The sequence below is a fragment of the Anser anser genome (genome assembly GCF_964211835.1).
Source record: "Anser anser genome assembly, chromosome: 1".
In the NCBI taxonomy this organism is placed as follows: domain Eukaryota; kingdom Metazoa; phylum Chordata; class Aves; order Anseriformes; family Anatidae; genus Anser; species Anser anser.
The window spans coordinates 23535228-23560837 of record NC_139720.1 but is presented as its reverse complement, the minus strand read 5'-3'; the positions used below and the strand labels follow the sequence as shown (position 1 = coordinate 23560837).

The window sequence follows — 25610 nt, the reverse complement described above, 5'->3', positions numbered from 1 at the left end:
CTTGAGAAAATAATTCTTATAACCAGTAATTTAAAAGGCACCCCCCTTTGTATTTTATTGGCACCATACCTGTGTAGCTTTGAGGTCAAAGAGGCAAACAGCTGTGGCAAATGAATCCAAGCAACCAGCCTGGTAGCTCTTCATGGGGAAGAAATGGATTGTGGCAAGGCATCTGTAAAATTTCCCTAAGGCCATCATGATACAGTAGCTTAAAAATGACATATAGCTTTGCAGCCTCAAAGTGATCATTTAGATTAGGTTAACAGAAAGATCATTCTTTGAAACAATGAGAACAACAAATGGCAACCAAAAAATATTGGCGTTTCAGCAGAAACACTTACTTAAATTGCATTTGGTCACCCCCCACAGAGAGGAGAGAAAACCTTTTAGCACTCATAAAAGTGAGAGACGAACAGCACCGTCTAGAGCCAAGTGTTTCAGAGATGGAGGCAATGTGTGAAACATCCCTCACCAGCTTGGCCAGTGCTCCCAATTCCCAACCTGCACCATGCCTATTACTGCAGGGCTGAGCAGGCTGCCAGCCCTGCTGTTCCTTTGTGCTCAGCAAGATGATGGTTTTGTGATGCAAATGAAGGTCGACTGAAAACCACTGCACTGATGTTGTTCGTGACCACCTGCACCATTTTTTTCCTCCTCTGAGACCCAGGGTCTCCTTGATGGAAAATTTATTCATTTTTACTGTGTTTGCTCTTGGGACTATCACAAGGTGCCTGCTTCTCTGCAGAGACCTCCTGCATGGAGCAGAATGGCCTAAGGAATCAAAGACAAAGAGGACTGAGTAGTTGTTTCCACCAAGGCACTAACATAACTAAAATGTAGCATCTGCAGAGCTATTCATCTTGTTCAGTCAGGAGTGTTCTCCTTCTTTCCCCAAAAATAAATTTCCATGGACTGATAAGTTGGACTTGGTCCTAAGCAGAGGACTGTAATGGTGATGGCAGATTGAATTGCACAATCTAGATTTTTGCCCTTGATATGGTTTAACATATCCACACCATAGTAGCACAATAGCTCTGTTTTTGAGAGAAGTGCTTCAGTGCATCTGCATGCAGCATTGCCCTCAGCAGGAGCTGCACGCCTGTGTTGCAGCTGTGCAGCCCAGTGCCCAGCACTGCCAGGGGTTGCAGCGGGGGTTTGCTGAATGGTGCTTTGTCAGATGCTGCCTGGAGAACTGGTCTTGAGGTAGGGGGTGCGGTTGCAACCACGTAGACACTCTGCAAAGGGGGTTTGGTGCTGACCCTTCAAAACCCGAAGGTTATTTTGTATCACAACAATCCTGAAGTAATTCCCTTACAGCATACACCTATACAACAGAGATCAGACTGTGATTCTAAGCCCCTTGTACTGAAACACATTACCAGTGTAAATGACAGCTGAAATGTGATAAATGTTACCTTTAAGAGAGGATCTTTAACAGACTATAGATTATGTAATGCTCTAAGAAGAGTAAATGCCTCTGAAGAATATATATTAGCTTGTTTATTGACAGCTAGATCTTTATTGCTGTTTACCACTTTTTGCCTTAAAAGGCAAACAATCTTTTTTAGCCTTTAAAAAGCTAAAGCAAACAATCTCCAATAGCAGACTGAAAAGTTACAGTTGACTCCCATATTAAAAATATTGGAAACATTGGAAATAGAATTCCACGCAGAAAATGGGTGAAAACAAATCCGGGCTATCTTTAGTTGATAACTTTGAAGTCAGAAGGAACACTTTGCCTAAACAACAATGATGTGCTATCCAGAGATCGAGGCACATGTTAAATAAAGCAACATGTACAAGACTTTTCAAAATGTGTTTGCTTTGTGGGAGGAGGAGGAAACACTAGAAGAGTTTCATCTAGGGAGGCAACTACTGGTAATTATCTTGCATTGTCATCAAAACCCACATGTAAATATCCTATAATGAGCTTATGGATCCTCAGGTTAAAAAATTGTTCATCCTCAGAAACTGACTGTTAAAGAGATCCAATTTTGTGCTCTGTTACTCCAGCATAACCTGAATCAATTCATTCAAATAATCAGATTTATTCAAATAAGTACTATCAAAATTATAAAAAGTTTGTTGGAATAGTAGGGCTGCCATTTTCTTAATGAGGATAATTAGCCCTAGAGGAAAATGGAAGTGCAGGAGTCTCCATCTTCACTGAGCAACTAGATCTGCTACTGGTATTCAAAACGGAATATGAGCTTCAGCACTGGAGTAACTGGGGGAAATGGTGTGGGCTCATTATGTATGAATTAACCTAGTTTGGTGCCCTTCTGTCCTTAACATTTTTATGTCTCTGAATATTTGGCTCTAATATAAAGGATGAGACATTCCTGTTTGCTATATATTAAATTTGTTAACATATTTATTATAGCATATATAGGAGAGTTCAAGCTTTGCCTTGAATTTGTCTTTCTTCTTAATTTGAATAAAGAGGGTTTCTTTAGAGACAAATATAAATCCTGCCTCATCTAACATCTTTCCTGAGCTAGTGATTATTAGGAATGCTTCAGAGAGAATTAGTTTTAACTAACAGAACTAATTCAGAGAGAATTAGTTTTACCCATAAAAAATCTCAGCTTTTAATACTTTTAGGTTGACACTAATATTTGGCTTAGATGCCAGAGTCAACAAAATAGTTTCTCTTCTCCAGCAGGGCCAAAGGCTTGACAGCCTGCCACTAGCTCAGGGGTAGAGCAGGTCAGTTATGTTCTGATGAATCAGACCTTGGTGTTCCAAATGCTACTTTGCTGAACACAGAGTATTTCCTTAAAAATACCTTAGATTTAAATTTTCATTGTGTTGAAGATTAGTTCCAACGGATTCCCGCCTGTGTTTTTGACAGGTCCGTCCCAAGGCTGACTTCTGCTCTTGGCTGCTGGAGGGAGCAGAGAAGCCCACAGTAATGCTCATTTTACCAGTCTCCAGATTCTGATCAGTTTTTGGTTGACTGGCAGGTTGCTTTTTTTTTTGGCTTTTATATTGAGTTATTTTCAATTAAGGCCCAAACCACATATGCACACAGAAATCCAGTGAGCTGGAAGTGTTTATTGGCCTCTTCAACTCATCTTTTACTCGCTGAACTCATGCCATGATAAAAATGGGGTCATTATGAGGTGTACAGGGGATAGCATGGACAATTAAAATTCTGCAGGTGACAAGAGGAACAGAGATGGAGAATAGAATGGAAGAAGAAGGGAAAGGAAAATAAAACATAGAAATAAAAAAAAAATTATGAATTCTTAAACAGTAATATTATGACTGACTGGTAAACAAGCATTATTCTATAATTAGGGAGTGGTGCATTGAAAGTGGAAAGAAGTAAATGTGAGGTGTCTTCATTTAGCTGACTGCTTTCTGGCACATTCAGTGTAAACCCACAATTTTGCATTCCTTTATAACATTCAAATCTGTGTAGTTGCTTCCAAGTGTAGCTGCAAACATGGACATATTTGCAAATTTTGATTTATACAGCTGCAGTATCCCAAGAGAAAGAAAGTATCCAAACTGAAGTCCTCAAACCTCAAGGAGTTAAAGACAACTTTTTTTTCCCCTTTTTATTTACCAAAAAAAAAAGGTTAAAAAAATAGAAAAAATAGAAGTCTAGCCCTGCAGGCAGTGGAACCTTCAGGATCTCAGTATACAGTGCTGCCTTGTGCATGGATGAGGACAGCCTGAAACAGGCACTGGGAAGGCACAAACTGCCCCTATTCATCTGCAACCCAGCTCTGCTAAAGTAAATGCTTACATTGTTAACCATTTCATCACCAAGTGAGACATCAGGAAAAATGAGCTAACCTGCATGCTCTCCATGCTTTGTCAGGATGGATTTACCACTTGAGCAGGACTTTGTGTCTGGGGAAAAGTCCAGTGTTCCCTCTGGGGTTTTGGGGCTCCATTACCAGGGTCAGTGGTGCCATTCCTGGCAACAATATTAAAGGTCTATATTAGAGTCAAGGATTCAGTGTCCAATTTGCTTTAACTCTAGGAAGGTAAGAAACAGTTACAATCAAAGAACTCCATCCCCAAAGGCTAATCAAGCTAATAGCCATCTGAGCCTCTCTTTCTCCTACCTCTTGCTTTCTTTTCTTCTTTTTTCTTTTAATTTCTTTTTCTTTTTTAATTTTTTTATTGTCAAGAGCTGATGGCAAGTCTTCCTCCATATGAAACAAGGATATTTTAAGGAGGAATTAATAGTTAAAAAGATTGGGTACCTCTTAAACCTTTTTAAAACCAGTGCTATGCAGATCTGCCATAACTTACCCCAGGATTTGACAGAGTTTGACAGATAAGTTGTCACCAACTATCAGGAGGCTGGATGCAGATACACTGCCAACATCATCATTTGGTGGCATTGACTATGAGAGATCCTTATCCTTTTAAATTGCAGATACAGTTTCAAACAATGCCATACATATGTAGGCATATCTTATATCATATACAGGTCAGCAACTAATGTTAACCTTCAGTTTAATCATACAAGTCTTAATCTCAGCTCATGACTGCTATCTGTTAAATGAAGCCCTGAATGAGAAATGGTTTACTCAGAGGTCACGAAGGCATCTAATGATCTGCAAGAGGATCCTTTCTATTTCTGTTTCTATTAAAATAGAGATTTCTATTTCTATTAAAGTAGAAAAACAGCAAAGAATCATGATATGGAATAAAGATAACATTACCTTGTGTAGGAAATGCCCGTGTTTTGGCAAGGGGACACTGCGGTTTTCTGCTCGCTGAGCCCCTTGATTTTTCACCTTGGTAGGTGAACAATCTTTAAGTCAGAAATTCATGCTATAATGCTCATACTCTGCACACTGGTCTCACACAATTGCCAAGATTTCTTCTAGCTCTTCTTGCTTATAGAAGGAAAGAATGCAGCTTCCTTATTTGTAAATACTGTCCACAGGGAGAAGGACCATTCACCTTCAAGTTTCTCAGTGGATAGGTTTTTGCAAAATGAATGAGACTTGCTTACAAGCTCAGTTTTAAAGAACTGATCAGGAAAACCAAAGAGGATTTTCCTTTGCTCAGGGGAGAGTTGGCAAAAGGAGTAAGACATTGAAAGGATTGATAAGAATAGCCAGAAGAAATAGTTTCAAAATAGAGAAAGGAAAGAATCTAGGAGAAAAAATGTGAAGTATAAGAGCTGGCTACAGTTACAGATGGCCAGCTTCTTTCTTAAGCTTTTATGTTCCCTGTACAACACTTAAAACACCAAATACATCTTTCCTCTAGCACACATATGTATTAAATCAAACTGGAATTACATCTTAGGGGAGAATTAATTCCTCACATATAATAGCTAACAGGCTAAAATCTATTTCTTCACATAAATAGTTGTATTGTCTTCAGTACGGATTATCACATGCATATCCAGCTGCTATTAGATCATTTTATTTCAGTCTATACATATTCTAGAGTCCCTTGCAGTTGTTTTGAAATTTAACCATAAGCTATTGTTGAATTATATGTATCTTCCATCTCTTTAAAAAGATTAGACTTGCAAGGCCATAATTATTTTTAAAATATAGTTCTTGCTTTACATGCCAGTCTCCAAAGTTTATTCAAATTTTATCTTCTCAAGATCAAGTTAGTCATGACCATCTTTCTCATGTAGGTATTTTTGCTTCCTTTCTTAGAGAACAATAGGCTAAATTCACTGTGGATATAAATGAAGATGCTTGATGTAAGCCATGGAGGGAATTTCTGTAACTAGACAAAAGAATAAGCACAAAATAAAAGCTTTCCCTTTAGCTATAACAGATCTACTACCTTGATTAATAATGCTGCCACTAGCACTTTTATTAAATGCTCTAAATTGAGAATTCTGTAACTCTGACAGGCCAGACTTCTGTAATAGTGTCTACTTTTCAATAATAAGAAGATGTGAAGCAAAACTAATAAGAAGATGTGAAGCTAAAGTGTACAAGGACAGAAATATTTGGCCTCAACCTTGAAAGAGGCTTGGATAGCTACATCTTAAAGTCCTGTGGATATTGGCACTGTGTGACATGATGCAGGGAATGTGTCACCAGCAAGAGTCACAGAACTGGCTCTCAGAGCTGTCATGGACATGTTGAAATGCCAGAGAGTTTTTGTCTCCACTTTTACTGCCTGACAACCAAGAGCTGATACTACCAAAATCTTTCACAGTGTAAGTAAATTGCCTGGATTGCAGGGATTATATACAGAACATGGGCATAGTTCTCCTCCTGGTATGTTGATGTTGGTATGTAGCCCTCAACATAGATCACTATTTCCATAGCAGAGATGCCTGATGTCTTGGAGCATCTCAGTCTATGTCTTTTTCATTGTTTCCCATTCACTACAAAATATACTGAGCTTTTTACAATTTGACATTTAACACCTGCTAAACATAGGTGTTAAATGATTCCATCAAATACGAAACAGTAGTTGAAAAATACAGTTCCTGAAGTGTAAGAAAGTGCGTGTAAGAGACAGCTGAGTTTTAATAATTCACATCATTTGTTCATTGACCTTGGCTGAGCTTTTCATGGAAAGAAAATGGTTGGAAAGAAGAAAAGAAAAAAGAAAAAAAAACGCCTGGTATAACTTTCTTTCTAATCACATTTCTCAAAGCTATTAGGAAAATAGACCTTACTTGAAGATTTAAGAAGCTGGGACATGGAAGATCTACATTAAGGTCCCAGTTTCCCTTTGTAATCTGGGGAATTTATACTTTTTAAAGACAGTTGGTCACCAGGTGGAGAGGAAAGAGCTGGGTAAGAGAGAAATGCAAATGAAAAAGTCATGAGAATTCCTTTTGCTAATTCCTTTTGCTTAGGTACTAGTCACCCGAAATGTACAGTTTGCTTACGAAGGTGGGGAGGTTCCCATCCAGGGGACACAAAAGAAATCTGCAACCTTCCATCACAGAAAAATAAATTAGCACATAATTCCAAACCAGGCTTTTGTCCAAATGTCTGGTTAGTGCGGGCATTTGAAAGCTGCTCATTTCTGACCTGAGCACCTTACCAGCCTAACTGATGGCTACTCTTGAGTCGTGGTTTCTCCACTTCTCTGGCAGTAGCTGTTCCCCTTTCCTAGAAACATCTCCTGGACCAGAGAGTGAACAGAAGAGTTTACACAGCATAATGGCTTTGGTCAGTGGCTTGTGATACTGAGGCTCAAGGCTCTACTTCAATACCTAATTGCTGATTATTGTTGGAACAACCCCAACAGAAGAGGATTTCACCAGCATCCCTGTTACCACAATGGTTAGGCCTTTCTGAAGGGATATGGAACCATCAAATATGTAAATTAAGCAGAGCAGGAATTTGAATCCAGCTCTTCCACCCTAGAAACAACGGAGCAATTTTTGACACACCAGTACATGCACAAGCATATATATGCTGATACTACTGGGCTAAGCCTGTATCTATTGGCATTCTGCAGAAATTTTAGATGTGCTCTACATGCATACACAAGACTGGGCCCAGCTAAGGAGACAGACTGGTTTTGAGCAGTTTTTGCCTTCAGTCTTAATTCCAACACTGTAACAAGGGGTGGATGTAAGAGCTTTAGGTGTTTTTTAATGTTTCCCAGAAAAACAAAACAAAACAAAACAAAAAGCCCAGAAGGCAGCTCAGTGATATATTTGAGACCAGCAGCAGTAGCTGGGCACCCCAGGGACAGGTTGCATGTGATTTTACTGCACCTAACACAATAGTTCACAGAACCAAAGAGAGTTTCGAGTACTCTTGTACTTTACTGAGTTTGGGAAAGCTACTCAGTTTCAATAGCAATTCATAAATTCATAGAATCCAGTTTGCCTCTCAGAGCTACAAGCACAGGATGACAGTTGTATCATGTAGTCTAACTTCATGCAATTTCTTATGAAAAGATGTAGGACAACATGCTTGGAAACTGCCACATTGTCCTTGGGAGTAATTCTCAGAGCTGCTGGAACAGCAGCTGTGGAAGCTTATATGTGGATCCCAGTGACAGAACAGGAGCTGGAAAAGAAATAGGTCACTTAAAGGTAAGAGCTGTTTAAGGATGGGTGCAAGAATTTATCTTGGAAGGAGTAAAATAAGAGATTTCTTCCAACTGAGCAATATTTTTCAATAATTTACCATCTGTATGTTGGCATTCACAAAGATCATATTTTTGATGTAGGTCATGAAACCTAATCTTGTTGGAGATACTGGAACTCATAATAGAGCTGTATGTTATTTTATTTCTTTATGGGAACAGGGCTGAAGTGATAGGTGTTAACCCATCAGTATCTGGGAAGTACAACGTTTTTATCTTACAATCTGATTTTCCATTCCATCATGCTTCTTTTATGCTGATCACCATCCCCCACTATTCCCTGATTAACATAACTAAATTCTTGCCATAAACATTTCTAACTCTTCATTCATCAGTCCATTAAGTGTCTTCATGTTAATAGACAAATGCCTTACAGAACTACATTCAAAACAGAGAGAAATGGCTCCTAAGAATATTAAAAAAAAAAAAAAAAAAAAAAAAAAAGTTAAGAAAAGCAAACACCAGGAATATGTAAGAGTTTGGAGCATCAGTCCCCAAAGTAGGAAGAAAAACAATGCAATACTCCTTCTTTAACAAAAGGAATCATTTATCATGACATTTAAATGCATTAACAAGCCATGCCTGTATTAGAACCACTGTCTCAGGCTGCAACAATGCAAACCTGCTAATGTGATATTAGTTTAACAGCTTTAGGAAACAAATTAGAATAGATGTCTAAGAGACCATGAGAAGTCTAAGGCAGGAGTGAGAAACAGCTGTCAAAAATGCTCTTTCAGCAGCAGAAAAGGCAAAATTACATTGGATATAAAGAAGCCTCACTGAATACAAGGCTGGAGAATGCTCTACTGCACAAGCAGGAAGGTGTTTTTGCAACCACAGAATTATTAGCTCCAGGTTCTACCTTCTCGAGTGACATTTAAAATCTCTCTTTTTTTTTTCCTTTTTTTTCTCCTGATGATTCCTTATTATTAATATTATTATTTTTACCCAATAGGATTGGCATACACATAGTGTGGAAATGTTTCAATGGAGAAGCACTGCACCACTGAGGGATACAGAGTGTTTTATGTGGGAGCACACTCCAGGTAATGTGTAAGTAGAGCTTACACATACCCACTGAAAACTGCAGAGATGGAGGTACCTAATGCCTGAGGCAACTGGGCATCTTTCCTGTTCCAGTGCAGCCTAGCAAAATGTCACCGTTCAATATTCCAGAGTAATTTCTATCTTTCCTTACGTAAAAAATGTGCATCCCCCCATTCTGCAGTTCCTTTATCAAGTCCTTGAACCACTGTTCATGCCAGGACTGAAAAGACAGACAAGAGTAACAACTGAGCAAGAAACATGATAGAGAAACAAAGAGGTTTTTTTTGTTTGTTTGTTTTTTGGCCCCAGTCGTTATGAATTTTGGCACCTAAAAAAGAATAGTACAAATCAAAATGCAGAGTTGAGAATATGCGTTTGAGGAGAGATGGGCACCACAGTGTGGAGATTTGGGCTTTATCTTTTCTTTTTAATACATTTCACAGTTTATTGAATGTTACCAAACATGGTGAAGTCAATGAAAAGTTTATAAGAAAGGGACAGTTCCCATGACTTCAAAAGTGGTTGAAAATCTTACAAAATGATTTTTAAAATTTTTAGCAAGTATTTTAGCAAGACCTAAGCAGAATCGCTTATGTAAATTTAGGCAGACTGCTTTTGGTAGAGCTTAATTCAAAAATCAGAAACTCAAGTGCATTTATATTCAGATTCAGAGTATGCTGCTTTTCAGTTGAATTTGATATAGGTTAATACAGCAATGAAAAAGAGGAAATACTGCTTACCCAAGCAGATACAAAGATTAAAGATATTTTCAAAATCTACAAAGAAAAATAAAATAGACTACTTTCCAGAAATTACAGCAAGTTTTTTAACATATTTAGAGGCAGGTACTGGGAAGTAAGGCTATCAGTTACTGTTAATTTCAGAGGACAAATGCCTGTGATTTTACTATTGCAAGTACTAATGTAGTTTTATTATTTATTTAGTTAGTATTAAAATATAAGATTATTATAATGAGTTCTGTTCCTTAGCGTGTCTACTCTTCAGCTTGCTGCCCAGCGTAAATATGAGCCAACTTGCTTGCCAAGAACAGTCTGTTTATTTCAGCCAAGAAGTGGGGCAAATAAACTATGCTGGTACGGATAAGCGCTTTCCAGTCTCTGCTTGCTTATAACAACCTTAGATTTTACTACACCACACTGTTGCTTGCAGTGTTGACATACCCTCATTTTAATGAGTCTGTGGACAGCAAGATACCATCAGCAAAACACTCTGTGGATCTCAAGAACAGCTTCAGAACTGTGAGCTGCTAGTGAATAGCAGTCTCTGTGGGAGCAACATGATTTATAGTCAACATACAGAGACCCTGTGATTAATATTCATGCTACATATCCCAGAATAAATAGATGCGAGTCTGATCCAAAGCCCTCTGAAATTGATGGAAATCTTTCCAATGGCTGCAATGAGCTCTGGGTCAAGCCCCAAGTGTCAAAGTGTGTTTATAGCTTTAGAAAAAAAAAAAGAAATTCACTCTCCACATTTTGCAGTCCCTCATGTTTATTGTTGGCAAACTTCTGGCAAAAGAAAGCCTTCCTCTGCTGCAACGGGACTCCCACCAAAGCCAGCAGAAGTTATATACACAGAGACTGAGGACATAACCCCAATGTAAAACCATTAACAAATTGGAAAGAAACTTGATTTTGAAACCACACAAGACAAATTTTAGTGAGAAAGCAAATCTTTCTTCTTAAGAAGTACAAAATAACTCAGGTTTTGTATACCTGTAGGTCAAGAAGGAAAGTTTCAATGAGGCACATTGGATCTTCATAATATACATTTAAAATCCACTCATGTAAATCTAATGTCATTATTACCATCTTCCTTAAACACCCTATTATAGTCTCCAAGGGTAAGTACACGAATATGGCTATTTAAATTATTTTATGCAAAGTAAAGATTTTTTTACTTATTAAAGGAATTTAATACTACTTAGAAGCAATCCTTGTTAAATGCAGATTGACAAGGAAGTTAAAGAATAAAACCTCATTTATTTTTATGCTACTTTATAAATTTTTCAAAGTCCAAGAGTTCTCACAATAGCGTACAGTAATTGGATTAAAACTACCTTCAAATACTTTCCAACACATCTTTGACATTAAACATCCTGCAAAACCCACAATGTCTATATAATCATGTTACAGTGATTATAAAAAAATCATGGAATTAAATAAAAGTGGACTGATATGAATTCTCCTCCTTAAGCAATAATATCCTAGCACCATACAAAATATCATGATTTAAAACTGAGTACTGGCTCTCTTTCTCTCCTTTTCTTTCATTTTAGTAACCAAACAGAAATTATTTTCCAAAGCATGACTGTTAATATGCAGATTGGATTCTGAGTAGTTTGCAATAATCAATTATTTTTCTTACACTTTGCTTCCAGAAGGAAAATACGGAGTTAAAAAAAAAAAAAAAAAAAGAAAAAAGAAAAAAAAAAGAAAGAAAAAAGAAAAAGATACAAGAAATAAAGTCCTAAGGTTAATTAACAGTGAGTCCCCACAGAGGCAAAGGTAGACATTTCACGACGGATGGTGCTGAAAGGGGAGAGCTCCAGTTCTGTAGTGTACTCATTGTCATTGTCATCACTTGTCACTGTTGAAGATTTCTGGATGCATTCATCACAGCAGCAACAGCAACACTCCATAAAGGCCCGGCTGAAAGGTTTACAGAGACAGAAAAGGAGGACTGGGGTAACACAGGACTTAAAGAACAAAAGGAACTGGCTAATGAGATGGAGGAGATCCATAGTCTGCCGAGATACCCCTGTGGACATGTAGGCAGTCACAATGTTGCAGATGTTTTCAGGAATGATGCAAAACCCATATAAAATGGTCAAAGCCACCACTGTGCAGTTCATCTGACTTTCTAGCTGAATTTGTCGCTTGTTCCCTCTTGTGCAAGCCTTTTCCGCCCTCCTGATTTTCCTTGCTGTTACCAGGGAGCAGGTAATAGTGAAAAGGGTTGGCAAACAAAAATAGCAGCCAAAGTACCACCAGAGTCTTGCCCCATCGTATGTAAGAGCTAACACGTAAATGGTGTCGGGTAGGGCGGTGGATATCTTCACCACGCACCGCTCCCCGGGTGGGCTGCCGCTGTATTCAGGGTCCTCCTTTGTCAGCTGGCGCAGCACAACCTCCGGCAGTGCCAGCAGCAGTGCCCCGACCCATATGACGGCCAGCTTGGCAGTCGTCGAGGTGCAGTTCTCAATCATCTCGTAGTACATCTGCACGTTGGTGGCAGCACGAAACCGATCAATGCAGAGGGCACACAGTGTGAAGGTGGTGACTCCGAGAGAGGCTACCTGCAAAGGAGAAAAGGGAATGCAATTTAATGCAGGTGCTGCCTGGAAAAAAAAAAAAACAAAAAAACCTGCAACAACAACGAGAAAGAAAAATAAAGGACAGCTACAAAGCTACAGCCCATTATTTCTTAGAGAGTGAAAAAACTTCGGCTCCTTCAAACCCCACCCTGGTCTACCAACGGCAGTCTTTTTGGAGGTGGAAGATGAAGGCCTGAACTTGCTCAGGCAAAAGAGGGAATTCATTCCCTGTACATTGGATGAAGTCTCTTACCACTGAGATATTCCCTGAAAGAAGGTTGTACTCTTCCATAAAGAGAGCTCAATTTATAATGCCAAGTACCAATTAAGTTTAGCTCTCAAAACAAGCATCACAGGTAGGACTTAGTTTCCAGTGTTTGCTGAGCTACCACACCACATGCGTCCCAGAAGAATACATCCTTCTGTTGTTCTCCCTACAAATATCACTTCATCTTGATGTCATGCTCTCATGGAAGCTCATGACAACACCTGTGCAACTCTGAGTGACAGAAAAATTGGAGAACTGACTGTTATGCAAAACTAAACCTCCCTCCATTTTTCTGAGGGGTGATTTTCAGAAAGAACCCACCATAGAGATTGAAATGAAAGTTAAAAGGGGAAAGATGGTGTCTTCCTTCAGCAGAATTTCAAAGTTATGCCCCCATAACGTTAGTCAAGCATGCAGGGGATCATAATGTCAAAACCTTAAATATTTCCAAAGTTTAGGAACACTGTGGATTAAGCATTCACTGAATGGAAGAGCGCCCCACAACTGCTGTTGTGGACTTGGGTTCTTAAGTGAAATTTTGATCGGGTATAGGTACATAAAGCCATCCTGGGATCTCAGTTCTAAAAGATGATATTTGAAATCTTCAGACTTCCAAAACCGGTACAAAACTAATCTTGTCTACAGTAGTTAGGCTTTAATAATTTATCTTCAACATTTCACCTAGAAAAATTTTCAGGAAAATCTAGGCCAAATTTCTTAGTAGACATCCTGTGCAAGAATATATTGCAGGCTAGGAAAAATGGCAGAATTTCTGATGTTTATATGATTTAAAGATGGATTGGACAGAGCTCTCAATTATATACTGTAAGGAGCAAGTACAGAACAATGCGTGTGTCTTCTAGCTTTAATAAACATAATTCTATGCATGAATAGAAATCTTGTACTGTCATGAAATATAATTTCCTATCATTTTATCCTGTTTATAATTAAATTTCCTAAAAACAAATTTGCAAGAAGACTATATACATTTTGGACTAATCCTATTTCCATTAAATTCAACTTCAGTTCAAATTCAAAGCAGAACTCCCATTAACTTCAATCAGAGAAAGATTAGGCGCTCTGTTGCATTCTAATTCATTTATTTTCTTGGGTTTGTATGCTTCTGTTATGCTGGAAATGTGTTGAAGCAAAAGACAAGAAACTGTTAAATAATATTCCTAATAAATTTAAAGAATGCTTACTTTTATCATGCGTAAGCCACACATCTGTGCAATTAACTGGGAGATCTAGGGTAACATTAGGCAGTTTGCTATAATTTTTGCTTACTTAAATTTGATGCTTACTTAAATTTCATATTGGTTTATTTCAAAATACACTCTAATTTCTAACATAATTTTGAATTATTCCTGTTTATGCATCTGTTGTATAAAGTTCTACAAAGATAGACAGTGCAATTATGCACAAATATATAAACTTATTGTTAATTTTGGCCTTTTATATTTAATGGTCATATCAGATTGCTAAAATTGAATGTCACTGAACAGTATTAGGCATTTGGTATTACAACTGTTGGACATTGCCTTAGTTGGGTAATTTTTTGAAACAGCTTCCTAAAAGATAGAATGCAATCTTTTATTAATTAACCTGCAATGGCAGGAATAGTTAATGGTGACAAAGCAGTACTGTAAACATTTTTAATAGGCAAACCTATTGATTCAGGGAGTTAAAATGTCGGACAACATTCAAAGAAAGCTTGGTAAATACCAGTAAAACATAAAAACAGCTAAAGACAGATTACAGTTATAGGGAAATCTTAATGAACAGTGATAGCATTAGCAAATGAAAGATAATTTCCATGTATCACTGCTGAGAGTCAAATTTCCAAATCTAAGACCAGTGACTTTGTTTGCAAAACATTTCAGTGTGTGTGTGCAGTCTTCAAATTCCTTAGAGTGACAGCAAAACCTTTAGCCAGAACATCCAACTTGAATAACAAAAGGGTTGGGTCTGAGTTCTCTACAATTACAGGAGACAGAGAAATCATTGAGACTCAGAATTGAATAGGGATTGAAATAAAAGTCAGCAGAACAGATGAAAATCTGAGTTTTTGTGCATTAATGTTTTCCTTCTCAGCTCTTGTTCTAATGAGGCAATGTGAGCATCTCCCCCCTGCTCTCCAGCACACACACGCTTTTATTGTTTTAGCACTCCATTACAAACAGGCTGTTATACAGTAGCTAAGACATTAAAACTCTGCAGCTGTTAAGGTTGGTCTAATGAAAGAAGACATGTCTACCATGAACAAACGTAACCTACGGGGCTCCTGTCACATTAATTGACCAGCAACTTGGAGGCTTGAGACAGTGAAATAGAGCAAGAGGAAACAACTAAAACAGTGGAAGTCAGCTTTGAAAATTCTCCCATGGATTCACTGATCAAGCAAGATTAAAAAAGCAAGTGCTTCCCTGGAACAGGCAATGGTTTCCTATTTTCTGTAGATTAATGAAGTTAGTGATGCCATGGAAAAGCCTACAAAAAACAACCAAACAGAAAAACAATTCCAAGCAGATGAACAGGGATTCATTCCTGCTGACTTGTTTAAAGGAAGGGTAGCAATTCAAGGGTCTGACTATTTGCCCTCCTTTATTTCTCCCACATTGTAGAGTATGAGTAATAGACCACAAAATCAATGGGTGCTGCTCGTAAACTATGTGGGCAAGAACTGGGACATGCATTCTGCATGTACATACAATTCCAGTTTGTGGGTGTTTCTTCCTACCAGTCATACTAAGAATTAGAGTGAAGATGAAAATGTGAAAGAAGCCAGAGAAGTTTCCCTTTTATAATCTGCTTCATTGCTCTGGTATAAATAACCACAGAATGACTGCGAGTAGATAAAGGACAAATTATCCCTTTTTGAAGTAGTGTAAAGCTGCATGTAGTTTAATGGTGCTCTTCTTGTTGTAACAGCCGAGTTTCCAATACACATTTGCACTCAATTCCAACAACCTAGCAGGAAATGAGGCAAGGCAAGGGTGAATAAGGCTCAGTAGTTTTTGATGATCACTTAGTTGTCTGATGTATTTCCATATGTTCCCTATGAAGAGCCTCCTTCAGCCTCTAAACATTGGGGTGACACCAGTTTATTTTTCTCCTACTAGATTATATTAGAAAGACACAGATATCTAACTGAAAGACCCTTAATCTACCTGGAGCAGGTAGGTGGGAAGTAACCTCAACTGAGCTGGACAGAGAACAGCTATGTAAGGGATTACCTGCATACACATACAAAAGAAGGCATTGTTGTTACAAGAGAGTCTCTTAATACTGTTGCTCCTTTAAAAGAATTGACAGGGATGTTACCAGGCACAGTGGTGTTCCTTCAAGACACTGTGTTAACCTTCAGCATTAGCTCATCAGCTGTTAGTCAACTGTGTCAAAAGTTATTTGGGGAACTAAGGCCACTGAAGGCAACAGTAACTCATGAAATGCTCAGCTTAATTGCATCAGTTCTCCTCTCCATCCCTCCAACATACCCGTTCCCCTTTCATGAGCTTTAACAATTACCAAAAGGTTCCCAGGCCTTCCCTGGCCTGTCCTACTTCTCTTCCTGGCTGTGGTCCCACAGTGCTTGGCCCCAGCCCCTAGGAGCAGAGCCTCCAGCTGGCCAGGGAAGCAGTGCAGGTTTAGGAGGGTAAGCAACAGCAGTGCAGATAAGACTGAATTCTCAAACACTAATACCTGTTTGGCAAGATCAAGGGAATGAAAACAAAAAGAAAAACAAAACAAAACAAAAACACAGAAAGAAGATCAGCAAAAGGTCACAGGTGAAAAAGTCAATGAAAAACCAATTCTGCGAGCTAATGACAAAGTGAGGTTGGGTCACTCAGTCCAGCAAGATGAAGACCAAGAAATGATATTGCTGCTGTCTACAAATAAGTCTATGTTGAGCTGTAAATGTTGTTTAAGCTGAAGGACAATGAATATAGCAGAATATACCAATCGGCCATGAGCAACTTGAGGAAATGAGACGTACCATTAATCATCCAAAGCATGATGTTGTGGAGCACACCTTCTGATGGAAAAGTGAGGGGAAAATGTTAAAATAAAGAGAGATGTAAAGAAGTGGCTACTTCTACCAGCTGAACTGGATTTTCTTTGTTACAAGACAGGAAAAGTGTCTAAACATTTCCCTGTAGGAAACAGGAAAGCTAAACTACAGAAAAGTTTGATGACTACCACCAGCCCAAATGTCTCTGAGCTCTCAGTGACAGCCACCCTAAACTCTTTCTACCCATTTCTGTCATACCATATATATATATATATATATATCTTTTTTTTTTTTTCCCTGAATCATTACAGTCTATGGTCTTATTATTGCTGTTCTATACCCACACCAAATTTCATAGCTTTAGGACATGTTATGCAACAAACCACAGTGACTCTTTCAAACTTTTCAGTTTTACATAAGATAAACAAAGCTAGTACAGACTGAAATATTTGTCTTGTGCTACTCTACACTTACAGTAGAAAGTCCAGTAATAAGATTGGGCTAGTAAAAATAAAAGGCCATCCTATTGCAAACAAATATTTAATTGTTTAATATAATCTAGATTTCTGGGTTTTGTTTCTTCATTTAGGGAAAAAAAAAAAAAAAAGAAAAAAAAAAACAGACACATAACACCAAGAATGACAATCGTTACTACAAAAGAACAAAAATACATAAATATAATCTCTTTATATTTCTTACATGAAGTTCTATGAAATATTCATAGTTTCATAGTATTCATATTTGTTTTAAAAATAGGGAAGGGTCACTCAACTAGTTAAAATACTGATGTGGTGTGGCAGAAGTAATCCAGGAGCTAAGGAGTACTGGGGCTGGGATACCTCTCTGACATTAGTATTTAGCTTAAGCATCCTGGAGGAAAAGACACCTAAAGATAGTTAAGGTGACATAACTATCTGAAAAGCTAAATGGTAATTCAGGAAACTACTATCATGGAGATGTTCCACACACACACAACAATGGGTACAATACAGCTGTTTCCTTTGTAGTACTTTTGACATTCACATCAGGGAGATATAAAGCATGTATGCTCTGCATGTTTCCTATCCTTCTATATATTGTAAGAGTAAGAATGTTCAGAATTAACTTCTAAGAGCAGTTCTTGAATTCTGTTTGAAGCAAAAGCCAACCAGATTATCAGGGCACTGGAACTACTCATTATAGTACAAGACATGTTTATTCAGAAAACTGGAATATCACAGAACACAAAGGGCTTTAATTTTTGTCCATTTTCCTATTTGAAATCTACCATGCCACCTTACAAGTAAATTAAATTTACATTTTTTTTCTTTAAGAAAAAAATGAGCACTGTTCTCCACTAAGGATCACAGTCTCATCACTCTACACATGTGACTCCTGCAATAACTCTTCATATTAACATGGAACTATTGCTAAAAATCTGCCTCTTCCTTCTTTGTTGGAAAAATCTGGTCATATGGAGAAATGACAGCCCTGTGCTCATACTAGAGTCAACGGTGCTGGGATGGCAGATGTTGCTTTATTCTCTCTACACATATGTAACTTAAATATTACTGACCTAATTTTAAACCTAGTCTGACACAAATTCATTTCCGTGCTGAAACGCCAAAGTTTAAGCCAAAAGCAATTTTTTTATGGACAATTTATAGCCCCTTAAGGGTTTGCAGAGGAAAGAAAGATTGACAGAACAGCAAACATGGCAGCTACTATCACCATGCTGTTAATACCTAAAGGGCAGAGACATATTAGCACTTCTGTTTAAAAAATATATATATATCTACTGTGTGATAAGTACTGAAGGTATTTTGCTCAGTAAAAGACACATGCAGCCATTGCCCTAGAAAACTTCCCGTATGAAGCTTTGAAATTGCAAACTTCTCTGAGGATCTTTGTCTATGATCCAGAGGGCTTTCTGGAGGTTCAGGAGGCTAACTCTGACTAGCGTTAAAGAAGAAACATAAAGAAGATACAGAACAACAAATGACTCAGACAAGACAGATAATACATAGCTTTTAAAAAGTCCCATAAAATATATATTTCATTTGCTAAAGTGAAACTTAAAATAAGGATGTCTTCTGACAGCTTTGGAACAGGCAGAGAATAGCCACTTCCATTGTGCTGCTGACTTGCCCCTACCAAGCAAAAGAAAGGGGAAACAGCCTTACCTCAGGATTGCCCTGGAAGGGTCAGCTCCAAGAAAAAAAAAAAAAAAAAAAAAAAAAGTAATTCATATTCCAGACCAAAACAAATAAATCCTTACACTTTCCACTAAGAATACTAATGTACTAATTGTGATAGCTTTCCTGAGATGGAAGTTACCTACCAGACCAGGGTGATGCCACAGATTGACTACTAAAAGCATAAGCAGGGACTAGGCACTGGATTTCAGAGACTTCCACAGTTAGCTTGCTCCAGAGTCAGGCCACTCTCTTAAGCACAATATGGTCTAGATGAAGGCATCTCAAACTTTCTCCTTCTCTATCTCTCTCTCTTTTTTTTTTTTTTTTGGTTGGGGGGATGTGAGAAAGGCAGAAGACCTCACTCTGAGTGCACAGTTGAGTACCATGACTGGACTTGGAAATTTTCTGCTCTGTGCTGGACTGCATGAGACCATAAATTAGCCTCTGCAAATTCTTTTTCCAAACCCTTCCCCAGACCTAAATCCTTATTCCCTCACAGGTAGCTTGTCTCAGTCTGCCAACACAGAAGTGATGTCTACTTCCAACTACTGCCCCCAGCTCATCGAGTTCCTCTAAGAGCAGAATGCACACAATTCAAACAAGCTTCTTTTTAAAGCCTGAAAGACAGCTTGTAGTCCCAGGTAACACAATCCATTTGTCATCTTAGCAAGCTGCTCCAAGCTTTAGGCAACTTACTTAACCTCTTCACTATTGGCTTCCAGCATTAAAATAAATAAATAAATAAAAAGCTACTTCACAGGACTGCTATGTTTAATAGCTGTGAAATATTTAGAAGCATAGTAAAGCTGTTTGTCTATATCCACACTTCTTTCTATTCAGGCTTAATTTAGAGTTGAGAAAAATGCAAACCATAAATATATAAGTAGGTGAACAGAAACTATATTGTCCTATTATTTGTTTTCTTTTTTCTTTTTTTTTTTCTTTTTCTTTTTTCCCAGTTCTTTTTCTGAAAAGACTGGGTATGCTTAAAGAAGGAGCTGCAACGGTTTGGCAGGCCTGTGGAAAGAGAAGTAGCCAAAGCCGTTGTTTTTTGTATTGTTGTTTACCCTGTATCTCCTGATCCTGAGCAATGTTGACAAAAGTATATGGAAGGCAACATACACACAGACACGGCACGCAGATAAACACTTCAGACATGGTTGCCCAAAGCTTAACTTCTAAAGAATCTTTAGAAAAGTGGCAAAATCTGAAGAACTGAGCAGAGGACTAAAATTGCAAAGGAGAAGCACATCTCCACACATCCTTATGGGTAAGTAGTTGCCCCAGTTTGTTCTAATTCCCTTTCCAGTGAGTGGACTCAGATCTACTCTGCCAGGACAGTGCCATCACCATAGTCTAGCAAAGTTCTTGGTGGAGATAATTTAATCCATAGGAGAATGAATTCACTCAGTTTCTTCCTTGGTCATGCATACAGCATTCCATATGCAAGTGGAACCATGACAGTTTTACAAGGTAGGTACAAGTTACCGAACTGTGATACAATATGTGACTGAAATGTCTGCTTAATATACTTGGTCACCGAATATCTTTATTAGGTATGGGAAAAATACCCTTTAAATAAATACTGTAAAGATTTTCCACTACTGGAAGCTCAACATTTACCTATTCAAACGTACCTGAAGGTATCATAAAACGTTTTCCCCAGAGTGTGTGCATATGTGTTATCACTGGCAACAGATGCTTTGTTGAAATTCTGCACAATACCCATTAAACAGCACAAATAAAAAACAATTGGCCACAGGAGGCTAAACAAAGAAAGCTCAAGGTTCCTTATTTGGATTACCTGAAACCTTTGAGCGTAACACAAAGCATGCTTGAGTTACACTCAAATGATGTGACCACTACATCAGTTCCTCTGGATACTCAGATGTTGCCCACTCCCTAGTCCTGTGCAGTTCTCAGAGTACAGGTTAGTATGACAAGAGAGCTCAGGCCAATAAGGCTCCTTGATGCTTGAAAGTGAGATGATATATCTGGATCTACAGCTCTGGGGGAGACAAGCAGGTCCATAAACAGCATATGAGGAGAGTTGGCATGCAAGAATGCGGTGCAGAGCATGAAACAGAGATAACTAAAGAACAAAACATGGGGTAAACTTATAGAAAACAGTGACAACAGGTTAAAATTTGTAACAGGTAAAATTCTTCAGGACGCTTCTGTTTCTATTCCATAAAGGTCTGGAAACCTCTCCTGAAGGTAGCTATCTACAACTTTGCAAGGAGCTAAGATTTCATTCTTCTCTCTTGTGTGAGAAGGGGATGAGCTGCTCAGGTGAATTACAAGGGAGAAGGCAGTGTCATTCAGCTGTTAGATGAGCACACTACTCACTGCTGTGAATAACCCTTGCAAGACCACAGAGCGTTGGCTGCTCATAGAGCAGATTTCGTGACATGCTCCACATCCTCAATGTTCCTGGTGGTGTCAGTGTCACTGGATAATGCCCGTGAGGTTAGGACTGCAGTCAGAAAGTGGCAAACTTTTGCTCTAACTCCCTACTCTGTCTCAGCAGGGTCCAATTCTGATTTCCAGGACAGAGCCCTTCTCACGAAACTCAAGGCAAGTCGGGAGGCACAATTCAGTATTGGTGCTCAATATGTGTCACTCATGCCTACAGCTCTTACAAGGAGGGGGAAATCCAGCCTTTAATTTACTGCTCCCCGGGTGATGAATATATTTTACATTCATGAGTAGGGTAGTTAATGGGTGATTAATATACTGTACATTCATGAGTATTATGTTTAATACCTATTGAGTGAAAAGTATACAATTCTGGGAGCAACATGGTATCCCCCAAGGCTATCTCTCTTCAGATGTGTACCTCAGACACAAATCAATTACATTTCCCCAGGAAAGAAGATAATTCTTTACTTTTAGACCCCAGTGATAATTCAAGATAAGACAGGCACCATTCTGTTGGTCCATTGTGATTAGATTGGTGCCAGTTCTTAAAAAAAGGTTCAACTGTAGGTATCTGACAAACTTTAAAGTGAAAAAATAAGGTGTCTTTAAAGTATAAAGGGGGATTGGCACCAGCTGAATGTTTTCAAGATTACAGTTTTGAATTTTGGCTACTACATATCCGCTCAGCTTCTTTCAGTTTAATTCAGTGATGAAAGTGTAAAATCCAGAGCATGTGTATATTGGGCAGTCCTGACAACATGCCCCTTTTTGACAAGGCTAAAATATTTCCAGACTAACAACATGAAAATAAAACATGTTTATGTGATTCTAGAAGATTATATCTGTTTCTTACACATTTAAGTTAGTGATAACTTCAGTATAATATGAAGCTTTGTGCCTTTTTCTTCCAGTCATGAAGTGGCAAACTCTTTATTGCCTAAAGCTGAGCGGCATAAGGAACTAGTTTTGAAAAAATGGTATGGCCATGCAAATTATTTCAGTTATTGACCTTTAATTAGAATCATTATTATGAAGAATTACTCCTATCCTGTATCTGGATGCACCAAAAAAGGCTAGAAAGTGTGAAATGTCACTAGAGGAAAATCCTGAAATACTTAAACTACACTAGATGTGTCCATTGAAATGGTTACCCTTTAACTGAAACACTAACTAGTTATTTTGTTGGATAATACAGTATCGCCAGACCTGGATTCAGAAAATTTAAAAGCACCTAGCCAAGGCTATTATCAGTGAGTATTCTCAACGAATACATATTTCTTCTTTATTTCTTTCCAAACGCAAATTAAGTATACTCTGAGTTTTACAAATCACAAAAAGTGTTATACTATTGGTCTTGAATTCTTGTAAATGTAGCACAGCTCCACCCTTTGTCCAATACGACCAGTAATAAAGTGTATCACACATGAAAGAAGTAATGGCAAGGTAGTGGCTACACACCTCACACATCTTTCTAAAGACCTTATTGAAAATATTGGTTGGCAGTTGTACCGATGTGCTATGGAAACTGGTATTCTGTGTATTAACAAGATAATACCCCATCCCCAGTATCTAATTCTTAGGACAAGAGAATCAACAGTTATTTCCTCAGCTTTCAGTTACAGAATAAAGCTGAGCAGGAGGCTTTGGGAACATAGGAGAGCCAGCCAGCATTACGGGCTACCACCCCACCACCAAGCCTCTCCGTTCAGTTCCAGTAAATAAATAAAGCAGGCAACCTGAACGCTGCCGGCAGGACTCCAGCCAGCTGGCTGACAGCTTCTTTGACAGAGTCTCTGAACAATTGCCAAGAAGCTGTGATTTAAATGGAACTGGGGTCATTTTTTATTTTTTTTTAAGATAAACCAAATAAATAACTGTGAGATTTGAATGCTGAATTATAAATTAAAAGCACATATATCACATTGATGCTTATTTTTGCAATCACCTGCTTACAACCTATGCCAAGTCCCCCCTTCTGCTTTCCTGAATCACTTCACTTTAGAGAAAAGGAAAGAAAAAAAAAAAAAAGAGAAAAAACACCACACTTGAAATCAAATTTTGAGAGGATTCTTTGCCTTTCGGGATGACTGGGAGGAGTGAAACTTCGGCAGAACTCTCACCAATGGAAGAGCTAGATACTCTCAGTTTGAGGCTGTGGGAATACCAGTGCTGCTGGACCCGAGTCGCGGAGTCCCTGCGGGGCTCTCCACCAGCAGTGCCCAGGAAACCTGAACCGGGCAGGGAGCAATGAGGGAAGCACAGAAGGGGTACCCGGGGGGCTTCGCAGAGGCAGCCAGGCCCACGCACAACCACCCACCACCATTACCTCGATGTACGGGACGATTTTGCAAGAGAAGTCTTCTAGGAGCCACTTCTTGGTGAGCTCCTGGAAGATGACCAGCGGCAGGCAGAAGAAGACGATGAGGAAGTCCCAGAAGGCCAGGTTGGCCAGCAGGGAGTTGGAGATGCTCCGCATGTAGTAGTTGTGGCAGACGATGCACATCACTGCCATGTTGCCCATGATGCCGATGCCGAAGATCACCACGGAGAGGCACATCACGGCGTAGGCTCCGTACGACTCCTCGGTCAGCGGGTAGAAGGGGTTGCGGAGCCGGGCGCGGCGCCCGGTGCCGTTACCACGACCCCCCGCGCCCCCGTCTCCTCCTCGGCCCGAGCCGTTCAGGGGCAGCCACCGCGGGCCCCCCGCCGCCCCCAGGCCGGCCCCGCTGCTCCGCGCCCGCCTCCGCCCGGGCCCCGCAGCCCCGCAGGTGCCCCCGGGCCCCGCCGGGGGGGCTCCGCGCCCGCGGAGAGCAGCGGCAGCCCGGCTTCCAGGGCCGGGGGGCGCCGTGGCCGGCGGAGATGGGGGGCGATGAGGGTTTTCTTGCAGCCCGGAGCCCGCAGCGGGGAGCAGGGCGCAGGCGGCCCATGAGCCCAGCACCTGGCACAGCAGCAGGGCGAGGGGAGCGCCGAGGGGCCGCATGGCCGGGGAAGGCGGGGGGGGGGGTGGTGGGGGGGGTCGCCTGTTCGCCTTTCAGAGGAGGCGGCCCCCCCTCTGAGCGGGGCTGGGGGCAGCCCGCATGGCTGCCCGGCTGCGGGATGCTCTCTGCTCGCCGCCTCCCGGGGCAGAGCCGGAAAGTTGTGGCGCCGTCTCCGCCGCGCCGAGTTAATAATGTAGCGGCTGCAGAGCCGGGAGGACCCCCCCCGGCGCTCCGCCCTTTCCCGGGACCGCTGCCTCCTCGCCCCGTGCCGCCTCTTTACAGCCCGCCGCCGCTGCGGGCAGCCGCCGGCTCCATTGGCGAGGAGAGGTCTCCGGTGGGAGACACCTCCCCTCTCCCCGGGTGATCGCCAGCGCTAATTCCTCCTCCTCCGGCAGCCTCGGGGGAAAAACAGGTTGCTGCACGGGGCTCGGGCTGTTCAGCGGCTTTGATAAAACTCCGGCCGAGATAAATCACGCAAACGCTCGCACGGCGGCGAAGTTGCTGTCGGTGGTGCCGGGCTCCGGGGGGGCACAGCCCGGGGAGAGACTCCTTGGGATGCTCCCACCCGGCAGCAGCTCCCGTCTGGCCAAGCTCTGCCCGGCTCGGTTCGGCTCTGCCCGGCTCGGTTCGGCTCGGTTCAGCCCGGCTCGGCTGCCGGCTATGCGGGCGCGGCTATCCCGCAGTGCTCAAGCGCCGCCCGGCGGTGCTGCGGATGCGGTCCGGCCGCGGGGGGACAACGGGACCCAAGGAGGGGAACCCTCGGGAAGGCAGCAGGCTCCTGACTCCCCGAGAGCATCTTCCTGGGGGGCAGAGGGCGGCTTTCCCCCCGGGGAACCAAGCGCAGGGGTTGCCACTGATGGAGACGGTGCTGGAAACATCACCCCCGCGGCTGAGCGGCATCAGAAGCGGCCCCGGTTATTTTCAGTGCCTGGAGAGGATGCTCCGTGTTTCTTTCCCGTTCCACGTGTTTTTAAATGGTTTCTTTTCTTGTTTTTGTACTGTCTGGTAAACTTTGCAGCACTTTCTTCTTGCTGCTCTGATTTTTGTTTAATTCGGGTGACTTCATAGCTTAACAGATTTGGATGCACAAAACATTTTGTTATAAGTAGCCTTAAGAATCCTCTGTCACTCTAGTTTCTATTTTAAGAGGCTTTGTGTAGCTTATTCCCAACAGCTGTAAAAGTTTAAAACTTTCCCCATAAAGCAGTTTGAGAAGCATTCATCTATATCTTTTTATTATTATTTTTTTCCCAGCTTAAGCCATTTGATTTAGAGATCACAAACTTACACAAAGCTGCCAGAG

The 25610-nt window shown here is 40.4% G+C and overlaps 2 protein-coding genes and 1 long non-coding RNA gene across 10 annotated transcripts in view; all 3 read right to left on the bottom strand.

Moving 5' to 3' along the window:
* Nucleotides 1-2491, bottom strand: part of LOC310898382 — a 45916-nt gene extending 43425 nt beyond the window's left edge. For all 8 annotated transcript variants that reach the window (XR_014583255.1, XR_014583256.1, XR_014583257.1 and 5 more), the window contains exon 1: nucleotides 70-2491. This is a non-coding gene — a long non-coding RNA (uncharacterized lncRNA). The remainder of the gene's footprint in view (nucleotides 1-69) is intronic.
* The window catches only part of POT1 (protection of telomeres 1), a 629477-nt gene that overhangs the window by 425830 nt on the left and 178037 nt on the right, over nucleotides 1-25610 (bottom strand). The gene's annotated exons all lie outside the window — the stretch shown is intronic.
* Nucleotides 10609-25544, bottom strand: GPR37 (G protein-coupled receptor 37). The gene is made up of 2 exons (XM_083820266.1): nucleotides 23656-25544; nucleotides 10609-12433 (listed from the first exon to the last, which is right to left on the bottom strand). Exons 1-2 carry the CDS (start codon nucleotides 24307-24309, stop codon nucleotides 11615-11617), a joined length of 1473 nt encoding a protein of 490 aa, XP_083676392.1. The 5' UTR covers nucleotides 24310-25544; the 3' UTR covers nucleotides 10609-11614.